Below are 14,340 nucleotides of genomic sequence, written 5' to 3' on the forward strand. Positions count from 1 at the left end.
TAGGCAACAGAGTGAGACCCTACCTCTCTTTTTTTTTCCTTCTGAGACAGAGTCTCTCTCTGTTGCCCAGGTTGGAGTGCAATGGCGTGATCTTGGCTCACTGCAACCTCTGCCTCCCAGGTTCAACGGATTCTCCTGCCTCAGCCTCCCAAGTAGCTGGGATTACAGGCACGCACCACCACACCTGGCTAATTTTTGTATTTTTAGCAGAGACGGGGTTTTACCATGTTGGCCAGGCTGGTCTTGAACTCCTGACCTCAGGTGATCCACCCGCCTAGGCCCCACAAAGTGCTGGGATTACAGGTGTGAGCCACAGTGCCCGGCTGAGACACTATCTCTTAAAAAAAAAAAAAAAAAAAATTTGGCCAGGCGTGGTGGCTCACGCCTGTAATCCCAGCACTTTGGGAGGCTGAGGCGAGCAGATCACGAGGTCAGGAGATTGAGACCATCCTGGCTAACATGGTGAAACCCCGTCTCTACTAAAAATAGAAAAAATTAGCTGGGCATGGTGGTGGGCACCTGTAGTTCCAGCTACTCGGGAGGCTGAGACAGGAGAATGGCGTGAACCTGGGAGGCAGGGCTTGCAGTGAGCCAAGCTCATGCCACTGCACTCCAGCCAGGGTGACAGAGCAAGACACCATCTCAAAAAAAAAAAAAAAAAAAAAAAAAAAATTCTAGGTCAGGCATGGTGGCTCACACCTGTAATCCCAGGGAGGCTGAGGCGGGTGGATCACCTGAGGTCAGAAGTTCAAGACCAGTCTGGCCAACATGGTGAAACTCCATCTCTACAAAAATACAAAAATTAGCCAGGCATGATGGCGGATGCCTGTAGTCCCAGCTACTCGGGAGGCTGAAGCAGGAGAACCGCTTGAACCCGGGAGGTGAGGTTGCAGTGAGCCAAGATTGTGCCACTGCACTCCAGCCTGGGCAACAGAGCGAGACTCCATCTTGAAAAAAAAAAAAGAATTCTAAACTTCTACTCTACATTCCCACCTCAGCCCTGTCGCCTGAGGTCTAAGACCATTGCCCAAAAATAGCTCTAATCCTTTGAAATCCCAACCTCTCTGCCTGAGGTCTAAGACTCTCACCTCTGGCTCTAAAGCTTTCTGTCCAACTCCCACCTGGGCCCCGCTGCCTGAGGGCTAGGATCATTCTTACCTCTGGCTCTAAAGCCCTGACCCAAAGCATCACTGGGTCCCTCAGCCCGAGGTCTGGAGCCTCCTCTCACTTCTGGCTGACAGCTGCTCCTCTGATCCTCACCTGGGACCTGCTCTTCTCCCCGTCTCACTACTTCATTCCCCGTTCCCCAGCTCAGCAGCCTGAGGTCTAGGACTCTAGAAGCACTTTCCACCTTCAGCTCATAATCCCGAACCCGACCCCATCTGGGCCTGAAGCCTGAGGTCTGGCACCTTCACCACCGTGTCTCAACCTCTATCCTCATCTGTAGAGTGGCCCTCACCCATCTTCCTTTTTTTTTTCTTTTTTCTCTTTGAGACAGGGTCTCACTCTGTATCCCAGGCTGGAGTGCAGTGGTACAATCAGAGCTTACTGCAGACTCGAACTCTCGAGCAAAAGTGATCCTCTTGCCTTGGCCTCCCATGTAGATGTGACCACAAGCACCCACCACCATACCCAGATCATTTTTTGATTTTTTTTTTGTGCAGACAAGGTCTCACTGTGTTGCCCAGGCTGGTCTTGAACTCTTGGCCTCAAGCCATCTTCCTGCCTTGGCCTCCCAAAGTATTGAGATCAGAGGTGTGAACCACCACATCTGGCCTCACCCTTCCTTTACATGGGCTCTGCTGCCTAAGTTCTGGGATCTCCCCTCCCCTGATTTCTGGTTCACCATCCTCTCCCCCACTCCCTTGTCTAAACCCTGCTGTCTGGGTTCTAGGGTGATCCTTGAGCTTTTGCTCAAAACATCTTGTACAGGCTGGGCGTGGTGGCTCATGCCTGTAATTCCAACACTTTGGGAGGCCGATGCAGGCGGATCACAAGGTCAGGAGTTCGAGTCCAGCCTGGCAAACATGGTGAAACCCCGTCTCTACTAAAAATACAAAAATTAGCCGGGTATGGGGGTGCACGCCTGTAATCCCAGCTACTCAGGAGGATGAGGCAGGAGAATCGTTTGAAGCTGGGAGGCAGAGGTTGCAGTAAGCCAAGATCGCATCACTGCACTCCAGCCTAAGCAACAGAGCGAGACCATCTCAAAAAAAAAATCTTGTACAATCCTACCTGGGCCTCGAAGCCTGAGGTCTGTAACCTCCCTTCCCCTGGCCCCAGGCCTCCCTCCAGTTCCTCCATTTCCACGCCTGGTATGGACCTCCTGTCCTCCCCAGCAGGAGCGAGGGACAAAGACTCACCCACTTGCAACACACGGTCCACAGCCCCGCTCTGGAGCAGGTGCAGCCCGCGGGTAAAGGGCACCCGGGCGTCGTGCTCGCCCTCTGGGGGCGGATAACCCAGCGACGAGTACATACATATTTCCCGTTCACTGCGTGGGAACGACCAAAACACGATGCGCTTCTGGACCGGCTCAGGCACCCGGGAGAACCGCTCCTCCACCTGTAGGAAGGGCCACTGGGTTAGGAGCCTGGGGTTGATGTAATCTTAGCGCTTTGGGAAGCTGAGGTGGGAGGATCGCTTGAGGCCACGAGTTCGAGACCAGCCTGGGCAACATAGAGAGGCTCCCATGTTTACAAAAAAACTGGCCGGGCACGATGGCTCACGCCTGTAATCCCAGCACTTTGGGATGCTGATGCAGGCAGATAACCTGAGGTCAGGAGTTCAAGACCAGCCTGGCCAACATGATGAAACCCTGTCTCTATTAAAAATACAAAAGTTAGCCAGGTGTGGTGGTGCACACCTGTAGTCCCAGCTACTCAGGAGGCTGAGGCGGGAAAATCGCTGGAACCTGGGAGGCAGAGGCTACAGTGAGCTGAGATCCCACCACTACACTCCAGCCTGGGCGACAGAGGGAGACTCCATCTCTTAAAAAAAAAAAAAATACAAAAAAACCCCACAAAAAAGTAGCCAGGCATGGTGGCATGCGTCTGGAATCCCAGCTACTTGGGAGGGTGGGGCAGGAGGGTCACTTGAGGCCATGAGTTTGAGGCTGCAGTGAGCCATGATTGCACCAGCTGCACTCCAGCCTGGGCAACAGAGCAAGATCCTGTCTCAAAAAAAAAAAAAAAAAGGTCAGGGCAGTGGCTCATGCCTGCCATTTCAGCACTTTGGGAGGCCAAGGCAGGTGGAGCCCTGGAGTTCAGGAGTTGGAGAGCAACCTGGCCAACATGGCGAAACCCAAACATACAAAAATTAGCCAGGCGTGGTGGCATGCACCTATAATCTCAGCTCCTCGGGAGGCTGACGCACGAGAATCACTTGAACCCAGGAGGTGGAGGTTGCAGTGAGCCAAGATCGCGCCACTGCACTCTAGTCTGGGCCACAGAGCGAGACTCCGTCTCGAGTAAATAAATAAACAAATAAAAATGAAAAAAGAGAGAAACCAGGCTTGAATCCTAGTTTTGCTATTTAGGAGCACTGTGACCCCAGAAAGTCACTTGGCCTCAGTGTTCTCAGGTGTAAAGTGGGGAGGTCCATGGCACCAACCTCTTGAGGATTGTGGAGAGTAAATATGCGTTATGGTTATAAAGAGCTTATAATAACACCTGGCCCATAGTTAGCATTCTGGAACTTTCTTGCAGTTTCCCTCCTGGATCCTCCTAGCTGCAGGGTCCTGGGATTCTGGTGTAAGATCTTCCCACCCACCAGGCTTTGATGGAGCAGGAAGAAGTTAGGAAAAAGTGATAGGCAGGGCGCGGTGGCTCACGCCTGTAGTCCCAGCACTTTCGGAGGCCGAGGTGGGCGGATCACGAGGTCAGGAAATCGAGACCATCCTGGCTAACACGGTGAAACCCCATCTCTACTAAAAATACAAAAAAATTAGCCGGGCGTAGTGGTGGGCGCCTGTAGTCCCAGCTACTCCGGAGGCTGAGGCAGGAGAATGGCGTGAACCCGGGAGGCGGAGCTTGCAGTGAGCCGAGATTGCACCATTGCACTCTAGCCTGGGTGAAAAAGCAAGACTCGTCTCAAAAAAACAAAAAAGAAAAGAAAAAAGTGATAATAATGATTAAGATGCCCATCTTGACTGGACACGTGTAATCGCAGCACTTTGGGAGGCTGAGGCGGCAGCATCGCTTGAGCTCAGGCGTTCCAGACCAACGTGGGCAACATACCGAGACCCCATGTCTACACACACGCACAAAATTAAAAATTAGCCAGGTGTGGTGGTGCGTGTCTGGAATCCCAGCTACTCAAGAGGCTGAGGCAGGAGGACTGCTTGAGCCCAGGAGTTTGAGGCTGTAGTGAGTTATGACTGTGTCACTGCGCTCCAGCCTGGATGACTGAGCAAGACCCTGCCTCAAAAAAAAAAAAAAAAAAAAAAAGAAAGAAAGAAAGAAAAGAAAAGAATGCACACACTGTGCTGAATGCTTTATGTATGTAATTTCCAAATTCTCACAGCCACCTAGTGTGAGCTTGTCCAACTCACGTCCCACGGCCCTGGCCCGTGATGACTTTGAATGCAGGCCAACACAAATTCGTAAGCTTTCTTAAAACATTGTAAGATACGGCCGGGTACGGTGGCTCATGCCTGTAATTCCAGCACTTTGGGAGGGAGGCCGAGGCGGGCAGATCACTTGAGGTCAGGAGTTTGAAACCAGCCTGGCCAACATGGTGAAACCCCATCTCTACTAAACATACAAAAAATAGCTGGGCATGGCGGCCCACAACTGTAGTCCCAGGTACTCAGGAGGCTGAGGCGGGAGAATTGCTTGAACCCAGGAGGTAGAGGCTACAGTGAGACGAGATCGTGTCACTTGCACTCCAGCCTTGGCAACAGACTGAGAGTCTGTCTCAAAAAAAAAACCCGGCGGCTCAAGCCTGTAATCCCAGCACTTTGGGAGGCTGAGACGGGCGGATCACGAGGTCAGGAGATCGAGACCATCCTGGCGAACACGGTGAAACCCCGTCTCTACTAAAAAATACAAAAAACTAGCCGGGCGAGGTGGCAGCGTCTGTAGTCCCAGCTACTTGGGAGGCTGAGGCAGGAGAATGGCGGGAACCCGGGAGGCGGAGCTTGCAGTGAGCCAAGATAGCGCCACTGCACCCCAGCTTGGGCGACAGAGCGAGACTCCGTCTCAAAAAAAAAAAAAAAAAAATTTCTTTTTAAGCTCATCAGCTATTGTGTTAGCGTATTTTATATGTGGCCGACGATAGTTCTTCCAGCGTGGCCTAGGGAAGCTAAAAGATTGGGCACCCTTGATGGCGCATTGATACTAAATCATGACCCTGTTTTATAGCTGGGGGAATCTGAGACTCAGTGGGGTGAATTCACTTGTTCAAGGTCTCAGAGCTGTGAGTTCTTTCAACTCCTAAGACAGACTCTGTCGTTCCTCAGTTTCCTTTCCATGCCCCATCCCTGGGAAGGGGCCCCAGGAGGGGAGGGGGTGTCCTGGCCACCACTGTGGGCTCTGGGCAATGCAATGAGCTGGCTGAGCCTGCCTTCCAATCTGGACTTGCTATTCCCTGGCTGGGTGACCTTGGGCAAGTTTCTCAACTTCTCTGTGCCCCAGTTTCCTCAAAGTGGGAACGAGAACAACTCCCAAAGGGTTGCAGAGGATTCCATGAGCTTCTGTGGGTCAAAAACTCTGAGGGCTTGGCTTGGCCAGGGCAGGTTTGTGGGAGACTTTTCAGATTATTCTGTGTGTCTGACATGCAATGAAGGGGCAGCGGACCTCCTTAGCCCTCATTCCCACCTGGGTTTCTAGGGGAAGTGGGAGAGGCAATGACCAGCCCAGGCCTCAGGGACAGTTGGCAGATGACTAAGGAGGGATTTTCCAGTCCATGAATCAGAGCCTGCCCGTCCACACTTGGCTCAAACCCATCTGTCCAGGCCGACTTCCTAACTCCAGAGAGAGCGGGCAGGAAAGAACGCCCCCTGAAGCTGGACAGAGGATAGAGCCCGTGTGTGCTTCCTGTTCAGGTCTGGGCCATGTCTCCAGCTCCTTGGGAGGCCCACACTGAAGCTGAAAAAGGGGACTTAAAGGGCCCCAGCTCTGGGACATTCTGGCAGTGCCCCCAGAAGCCAAAGAATAGAGGTTCTAGGTGCACCTGTCCCGGGACCACCACCCAGGCTCTGCCCCTGTTTTCCTCTGGGAAGGGATAGGATAGGAAGGGAGGATGAGTGGGGGAGGAGGAGGGACCCTGGCACTTGAGTAATCCCTGCTGCAAGCCAGAAGCTGGGCAGCCCTGAGAGAGGAATCTGGAGGAGTAGAGAGGAACAGGTGGAATCTGGAGGCCTGAGGGCAGGAATGAATGGGGAAAAAAGGGGTGTCTTGAGCTGGAATCTGGAGAGATGGGGGAGTTATTTACTTGGGGTGTAGGGTAGTGAGCTGGAGAGCAGGAATAGGGTAGTGTGAGTCTCTAGGGGCTATGATGGAGGGAGACAGGGTGTCCCCAAGCGGGGGGCTGAAGACTGAATGGGGTGCCCTGAATGGAGAATAAAGATGCGGTAGGAAAAGAGGGGTACCATTGGGGGATGAGGTGGGAAAAGAGGGGTGCCTGGGGTTGTAGGCGGACCATGGGGGCCGGATCTCAGACATCTGGGGTTGGTAGGAGAAGAAGGAAGTGTCCTGACTTGGGATCTGGGGCGCTGAGGGGCAGAGACGGCAGAGAAGGGATGGGGATGGGTTATTGGGTTTGAAGGACAGAAATAGGAGGATGAAGGGTTATTTCCGGGCAGGGTTAAGGGTCCTGGGGGTGGAATCTAAAGGGGTGTCTCTGATTGGGGTAGCTCTGGAGTCTGGGGATTGGGGAGGAGAAGATAGGTAGGGAAGGCGTTGGGGGTGCGTCCCTGTCCCTGCCCCCGCCCCCTTCCCCCGCGGTCACCTGCTCGAAGGCCCAGCTCTCGGCTACCCGCTTGGCGCTGAGGTCCAGCAGCGCCTCGGGCCGGCCCTGGCCACGCGCGGCCCCGGCCCCAGCATCGCGCTCCTCGGGTTCCGCGGGGCAGCCCCTGCTCCGCTTGGCTGCGGGGGGTTCCATTTGGCCGGGCCGGGGCCAGGGCCGGGGCGGGGCCTCTTTGGGGGTGTCGGTCCGATGCCTGTTCCGCTTCGTCGGCTCCCGCGCCCCCTGCCCGCCTTTCCGTCCGTCCTCTGCTCTTAGCCGCCCCGGGACCCCTGCCGCACCCACCCCCGACCCGCGCCGGGCAGGCCGGGTGATGCGGCCCCTTTAAGACTCTTCACAACAATGAAGCTGCTTCGGCCGCCGCTTTAGCTCCGCCGTCGTCCCGCCCCCGCCGCCGGTCCCCATTGGCACCCCCCTCGGCCTCAGCGGCCCTCCCCCGCCATTGGCTGCGCCGCCAGACCCGTCTCCAAGCCTCGCTGTTCACTCGATGACTGCGATGCCAGTCTTTTCGTGTTTACCCAACCAGAGCGCGAAGCGAGGGACGCTGTCAATCACGGGGCACCAGAGGCCAATCAGAGCGGAAGGAACCCCCGCGGCCCAGGCCTTTTGCGGAGTTTCGGGGCGGGCCCGGGGTTCATTCACAACATTCCTCCCCCGCCTCCCTTGGGCTGGACTGCGCGCCCCGGGCTGCCGGGGCTGCGCCCACACACGGCTTTGTTTACTGAGGGTCGCTTCCGGGCGCCGCGAGGGGACAATCAACATAGTCCGGCCGGTGAGCGAGACGGAGCCGCGGGATCCCTTGGCAGGGCTCAGCCCCTCGTCCCTCCGAGCTGTGCGACCTGAGAAACTCACTCAACCTCTCTGGGCACTGGCTCAAGTTTTGGATCTGTGGGGGCGGAGGGGTCGCAGGCTCACTGAGGGAGCTCATGGGGCCGCGGACCCCCTCTCCAGAAACAGAGCTCGGTTATGGGGTTCATGGGTCATCCCTTGAGCCTCAAAACTAGTACCCCGCCCCTCCTTTCCATGCCCTAGATACTACCTTGGGTCATGTGAAATTGCTAATTTTGTTACCATTTTTGGCCTGTTAAAATGGCAATTCCATGAGGTTCAGCCTAACACTTACCAAACCCCAGCACCTCTGAGCATTTTTTCTGACTCAGCTTGTCTAGGCCACCATCTCTGGCCTGGAAGCGGGCCATGGCTTCCATCACCCGTTCCCGTCCCGGCTCCTTGCCAGTGTCCTCAGAGAACCCTGCATTTTCCCTTCCTCATACTTCTCACCATTACCATTTATTTATCTGTTTTGGCGTTTTGTTTTTGTTTTTGAGACCGCCCATGCTGGGGTACAGTGGTGCGATCTCGGCTCACTGCAACCTCCGCCTCCCGAGTTCAAGTGATTCTCCTGCCTCAGCCTCCCAAATAGCTGACATTACAGGCGCCCACCACCACGCCCGGCTAATTTTTGTATTTTTGGTAGAGACGGAATTTTGCCATGTTGGTCAGGCTGGTCTCGAACTCCTGACCTCAAGTGATCTGCCTTTGGTGGTTGCTTAATTTGATCTCTCCCTCTCCACTGAGCCTCAGGAGGCAGGAGTTGGTCCCATCTGTGCTTCACTGTACCGACAGCACCTGGAAGGTAGGCGCTCAACCTAGTTGGCTGAATGCATCAACCAACTCATGCTTTCCCTCCATTCAGTTAAATGATAGGCACAGCAGAAAAAAACAAAACAAAACAAAACAAAAAAAACACAGTGATTATCCGCCCATCCATATGGAAGCCCTCGCTTTTTCCTGGAGAAACTTTGAGTCTCACAGCTGCACCCTCTGGCCAGTCTTCACCCACTCCCCCCGCCATCCCCTCAATTAATCGAACTCCCCTGCAGACCTGCACTGTCCAGTATGGTCACCAATGGCCACAAGTGGTCTCTGAGCCCTTGAAATGGGACTAGCTGGAATTAGGTTGTGCTGAAAAGGTAAAATACAGAGTGGATTTTGGAGACATAGCAGGAAGGGAACGAGGAAAAATGTCTCTTTTTTTTTTTTGAGACGGAGTGATTTCAGCTCACTGCAACCTCTGCCTCCTGGTTTCAAGCGATTCTTCTGCCTCAGCCTCCTAATTAGCTGGGACTACAGGCACCCACCACTACGCCCAGCTAACTTTTGCATTTTTAGTAGAGATGGGGTTTCACAATATTGGCCAGGCTGGTCTCAAACTCCTGACCTTCTGATCCGCCTGCCTTGGCCTCCCAAAGTGCTGGGATTCCAGGCATGAGCCACCACACCCGGCCTAAAATGTTTCATTAAGAATGTTTGGCCAGGCGTGGTGGTTCACGCCTGGAATCCTAGCACTTTGGGATGGTGAGGTGGGAGGATCACTTGAGCCCAGGAGTTTGAGACCAGCCTGGGCAACATGGCGAAAACACATCTCTATTAAAAAAAATAAGAAAATTAGCTGTGCGTGGTGGCACAAGCCAGTAGTCCCAGCTACTCTGGAGGCTGAGGCAGGAGGATCTCTTGAGCCCAGGGGGTCCGGGCTACAGTGAGATATGATTTTATCACTGTGCTCAAGCCTGGGTGACAGAGTGTGACCATCTCAGAAAAAAAAAAAAAAAAAAAAAAAAAACGAGGCCAGGCAAGGTGTCTCACGCCTGTTAATCCCAGCACTTTCAAAGACTGAGGCAGGCGGATCACCTGAGGTCTGAAGTTCAAGACCAGCCTGGCCAACATGGTGAAACCCCATCTCTACCAAAAATACAAAAATTAGGGCCTGGCACAGTGGCTCACGCCTGTAATCCCAACACTTTGGGAGGCCAAGGCGGGCGGATCATGATGTCAGGAGATTGAGACCACCCTGGCTAACACGGTGAAATCCCATCTTTACTAAAAATACAAAAAAATTAGCCGGGCATGGGGGTGGGCGCCTGTAGTCCCAGCTACTTGGGAGGCTGAGGCAGGAGAATGGCGTGAACCTGGGAGGCAGAGCTTGCAGTGAGCTGAGATGGCGCCACTGCACTCCAGCCTGGGAATAGAGCAAGACTCTGTCTCAAAAAACAAAACAACAAAAATTAGCCGGGCGTGGTGGCAGGCACCTGTAATCCCAGCTGCTTGGGAGGCTGAGGCAGGAGAATCACTTGAACCTGGGAAGCAGAGTTTGCAGTGAGCCAAGATTGCACCACGGCACTCCAGCCTGGGCAACAGACTGAGACTGTCTAAAACAAAAAAGAGAACAAAAGAAAACAAATGTTTAGTGTTATTAACATGTTGAAATTATATTTTAGATAAATTTGGTTTAATAAAATACGTTATTAAAATTGATTTTATACATTTCCTTTTACATGGTATCAGGACATTTAAATTACATATGTAAGCTGGGCACGGTGGCTCAGGGCTGTAATCCCAGCACTTTGGAAGGCCAAGGCGGGCAGATTATCTGAGGTCACAAGTTTAAGACCAGCTTGGCCAACATGGTGAAACCCGTCTCTACTAAAAATACAAAAAATTAGCCAGGCATGGTGGTGCGTGCCTGTAATCCCAGCTACTTGGGAGGCTGAGGGAGTAGAATAGCTTGAACCTGGGAGGCGGAGCTTGCAGTGAGCTGAGATCACACCACTGTACTCCAGCCTGGGCGAAAGAGTGAGACTCCATCTCAAAAAATAATAATAAACAAAATAAAGTAAAATAAAATAAAATAACATGTGACAGGGCACAGTAGTTGGTGCCTGTAAACCTAGCACTTTGGGAGGCTGAGGGGGGAGCAGTACTTGCGCCCAGGAGTTGTGACCAGGCTGGGTAACACAGTGAGATGCTATCTCAAAAATAACTAACTAACTAACTAAATAAAAGTATATATGCGTCTCGAGTTGTATTTCTTTTTTTTTTTTTTTTTTTTTTTTTGAGACAGAGTCTCGCTCTGTCACCAGGCTAGGGTGCAGTGACACGATCTCGGCTCATTGCAACCTCCACGTCTTGGGTTCAAGCAAGTCTCCTGCCTCAGCCTCCCAAGTAGCTGGGACTATAGGTGTGTGCCACCACACCCAGCTAATTTTTGCATTTTTAATAGAGATGGGGTTTTACCATGTTGGCCAGGCTGGTCTTGAACTCCTGACCTCAAGTGATCTGCCTGCCTCAGCCTTCCAAAGTCCTGGGATTACAGGTGTGAGCCACCATGCCTGGTTAAATTTTTTTTTTTTTTTTTTTTGAGACGGAGTCTCGCTCTGTCCTCCAGGCTGGAGTGCAGTGGCCGGATCTCAGCTCACTGCAAGCTCTGCCTCCTGGGTTTACGCCATTCTCCTGCCTCAGCCTCCCGAGTAGCTGGGATTACAGGCGCCCGCCACCTCGCCCGGCTAGTTTTTTTTTTTTTTTTTTTTTGTATTTTTTTAGTAGAGGCGGGGTTTCACCTGGTTAGCCAGGATGGTCTCGATCTCCTGACCTCGTGATCCACCCGTCTCGGCCTCCCAAAGTGCTGGGATTACAGGCTTGAGCCACCGCGCCTGGCCTTTTTTTTTTTTTTTTTTGAGGTGGAGTTTCACTTTTGTTGCCCAGGCTGGAGTGCAATGGCGCGATCTTGGCTCACCGCAGCCTCCATATCCTGGGTTCAAGCGATTCTTCTGCCTCAGCCTCCGCAGTAGCTGGGATTACAGGTGCCTGCTGCCACGCCCTTCTAATTTTTGTATTTTTAGTAGAGACGGGGTTTCTCCATGTTGATCAGGCTGGTTTCGAACTCCCGACCTCAGGTGATTCGCCTGCTTTTGCCTCCCAAAGAATGAGGATTGCAGGTGTGAGACAGCACGCCTGGTCAATTTTTTTTTGAATTTTAATAGAGAGGAAGTCTTGTTATGTTGCCCATGATCTTGAATTCCTGAGCTCAAGCAATCCTCCCACCTTGGCCTCCCAAATTGCTAGGATTACAGGTGTGAGCCACCACATCCGGTTTGAGTTGTATTTCTGTTAGACAGTGCCCGTCTTGAGAAACCACAGCCTGCCACAGTGACAGCAACAGAAACAGCAGTAATGGTAACGTGCTGAGTGCTCATGCAATGCCCGCAGCTATGGAGATACACGCTGACGTGTAAGCCGTCAAAGTGTTACAAAGTGGGGATTGTCACTTCCTTTTCTTAGAGGAGGAAACTGAGGCTTGGAGAGGCTGAGCCACTTGCTTGAGGTCACCCAGCAGTAGGAGCTGGACTAGTGGAACTCAACTGGGGGCTGCTTTGGAACCCTAGACTTACTGGGGTATCTCCTTGCAAAGGATTTGGGACAATGATAGACCTATGGGGAAGGAGTAACTGGGGTCAGAGGACACACAGGGAGGAGTTCAAGCAAAGGATGGCCGGGTGCAGTGGCTCACGCCTGTAATCCCAGCATTTGGGGAAGCTGAAGTGGGAGGACTGCTTGAGTCCAGGAGTTCAAGACCAGGCTGGGCAATATAGCGAGACGCCCCCCCCTCATTTCTAAACATTTTTTTGATGTTTATTTATTTATTGTATTTATCTATTTATTCTTTGAGATAGAGTCTTACTGTGTAGCCCAGGCTGGAGTGCAGTGGTGTGATCTCGGCTCACTGCAACCTCCACCTCCCGGGTTTAAGTCATTCTCCTGCCTCAGCTTCCCGAGTAGCTGGGGTTACAGGCATGTGCCACCACACTCGGCTAATTTTTTTGTATTTTTAGTAGAGATGGGGTTTCACCGTGTTAGCCAGGGTAGTCTCGAACTCCTGACCTTATGATTCACGCACCGCAGCCTCCCAAAGTGCTGGGATTACAGGCGTGAGCCACTGCACCTGGCCTATTTATTTATTTGAAATGGAGTCTTGCTCTGTTGCCCAGGCTGGAGTGCAGTGGTGAGATCTCAGCTCACTGCAAGCTCCACCTCCTGGGGTCAAGCAATTCTCCTGCTTCAGCCTCCTGAGTAACTGGGACTACAGGCGAGTGCCACCAAACCCAGCTAATTTTTGTATTTGTACTAGAGACGAGGTTTCACCATGTTAGCCAGGCTGGTCTCAAACTCCTGACTCGGCCTCCCAAAGTGCTGAGATTACAGGTGTGAGCCACTGTGCCTGGCCTAAATTTTTTTTTTTTTTTTTTTTTTTTTTTAATTAACCGGGTGTGGTGGTGCGCATCTGTAGTCCCAGCTACTCAGGAAGCTGCGTGGGAGGATTGCTTGAGCCCAGAAGGTTGAGGCTGCAATGAACCATGATTGCACCATTGCACTCCAGTCTGGGCAACAGAGCCAGACCCTGTCTCAAGAAAAAACAAAAATGAAAAGCATCTCTTTCTGGTGCTCCCCTTGCAAACAGGACCTCGGGGCTGGCTTTTCCCAGCAGCCCTCTTCAGCGTCTGACATGTGGCTATGTCAGCTAAGTCTAGCCTTGAAAGGGCTCCAGTGTATGTCCTGCAATGCTGAATCAGAGAAGTCACTCTAGGCTGGTGCGTAGACTTTAGGAGGAACAGAGAATGGGGTATCAGAGGGTGAGAATGTCTTATTTAATTCTCTAACAGATACTAATATATATATATATGTGTGTGTGTGTATATATATATAGAGAGAGAGAGAGTGTCTCGCTCTGTTGCTCAGGCTGGAGTGTAGTGGAGCGTTCTCAGTTCACTACAGCCTCCGCCTCCCGGGTTTAAGCTGTTTTCCTGCCTTAGCCTCCTGAGTAGCTGGGATCACAGGCCACACCCGGCTAATTTTTTTATTTTTAGTAGCGACAGAATTTCACCATGTTGGCCAGGCTGGTCTCCAACTCCTGACATCAGGTGATCCACTCACCTCCGCCTCCCAAAGTGCTGGGATTACAGGTGTGAGTCGCTGCGCCGAGCCTCTAATATTTAACATCAAGCCCATCTCTCAGGTGAGAAGACTAAGGCATGGTCTCAGGTGAGAAGACTTAGGCATGGAACGGCCATGCGGCTTACTCAGGGTCCACAGCTGGAAAGGGTAGGGTCTGCACAGAATTTGGAAAGCAAGACTATTCTGCTCACCTCCTCTGATTTTACAAGCGAGGGAAATGAGGTCAAGAGGGGTTGGAAAGCTGCCCAAGGCCACCCAGTGGTCCTGGGACAATGTGGGAGGTTGGGGCCGTCCTCAGGATGAAATCTCCAGGTTTATTGCCTGCCTCCATTTCCTAGCAATTTTTAGGAAGGGAGAACTGGGCATGGTGGTGCGTGCCTGTAGTTTCATCTATGTGGTTTTTTTTTTTCTTTTTTTCTTTTTTTTGAGACAGAGTCTCACTGTGTTGCCCAGGCTGGAGTGCAGTGGCTCGATCTCGGCTCACTGTAAGCTCCGCCTCCCAGGTTCACGCCATTCTCCTGCCTCAGCCTCCCGAGTAGCTGGGACTATAGGAGCCTGCCATGACATCCAGCTAATTTTTTGTAT

At 52.4% G+C, this 14,340-nt stretch overlaps 1 protein-coding gene across 3 annotated transcripts in view; it reads right to left on the reverse strand.

The window, feature by feature from the left end:
• ZSWIM4 (zinc finger SWIM-type containing 4) overlaps nt 1–7,349 on the reverse strand; it is a 37,982-nt gene extending 30,633 nt beyond the window's left edge. For 2 of the 3 annotated variants that reach the window (XM_030936203.1, XM_010361602.2), the window contains exons 1-2: nt 6,952–7,310; nt 2,364–2,565 (exon numbers count right to left, since the gene is read on the reverse strand). In XM_030936203.1, the coding sequence (XP_030792063.1) occupies nt 2,364–2,565; nt 6,952–7,104 (355 nt within the window). In that variant the 5' untranslated portion in view covers nt 7,105–7,310. Of the gene's footprint in view, nt 1–2,363; nt 2,566–6,951 lie in introns of all 3 variants that reach the window. The other variant, XM_030936202.1, reaches the window with a different exon arrangement.
• Nucleotides 7,350–14,340: the final 6,991 nt, after the last annotated feature.

This window comes from Rhinopithecus roxellana, chromosome 8 (genome assembly GCF_007565055.1).
Source record: "Rhinopithecus roxellana isolate Shanxi Qingling chromosome 8, ASM756505v1, whole genome shotgun sequence".
Classification (NCBI taxonomy): domain Eukaryota; kingdom Metazoa; phylum Chordata; class Mammalia; order Primates; family Cercopithecidae; genus Rhinopithecus; species Rhinopithecus roxellana.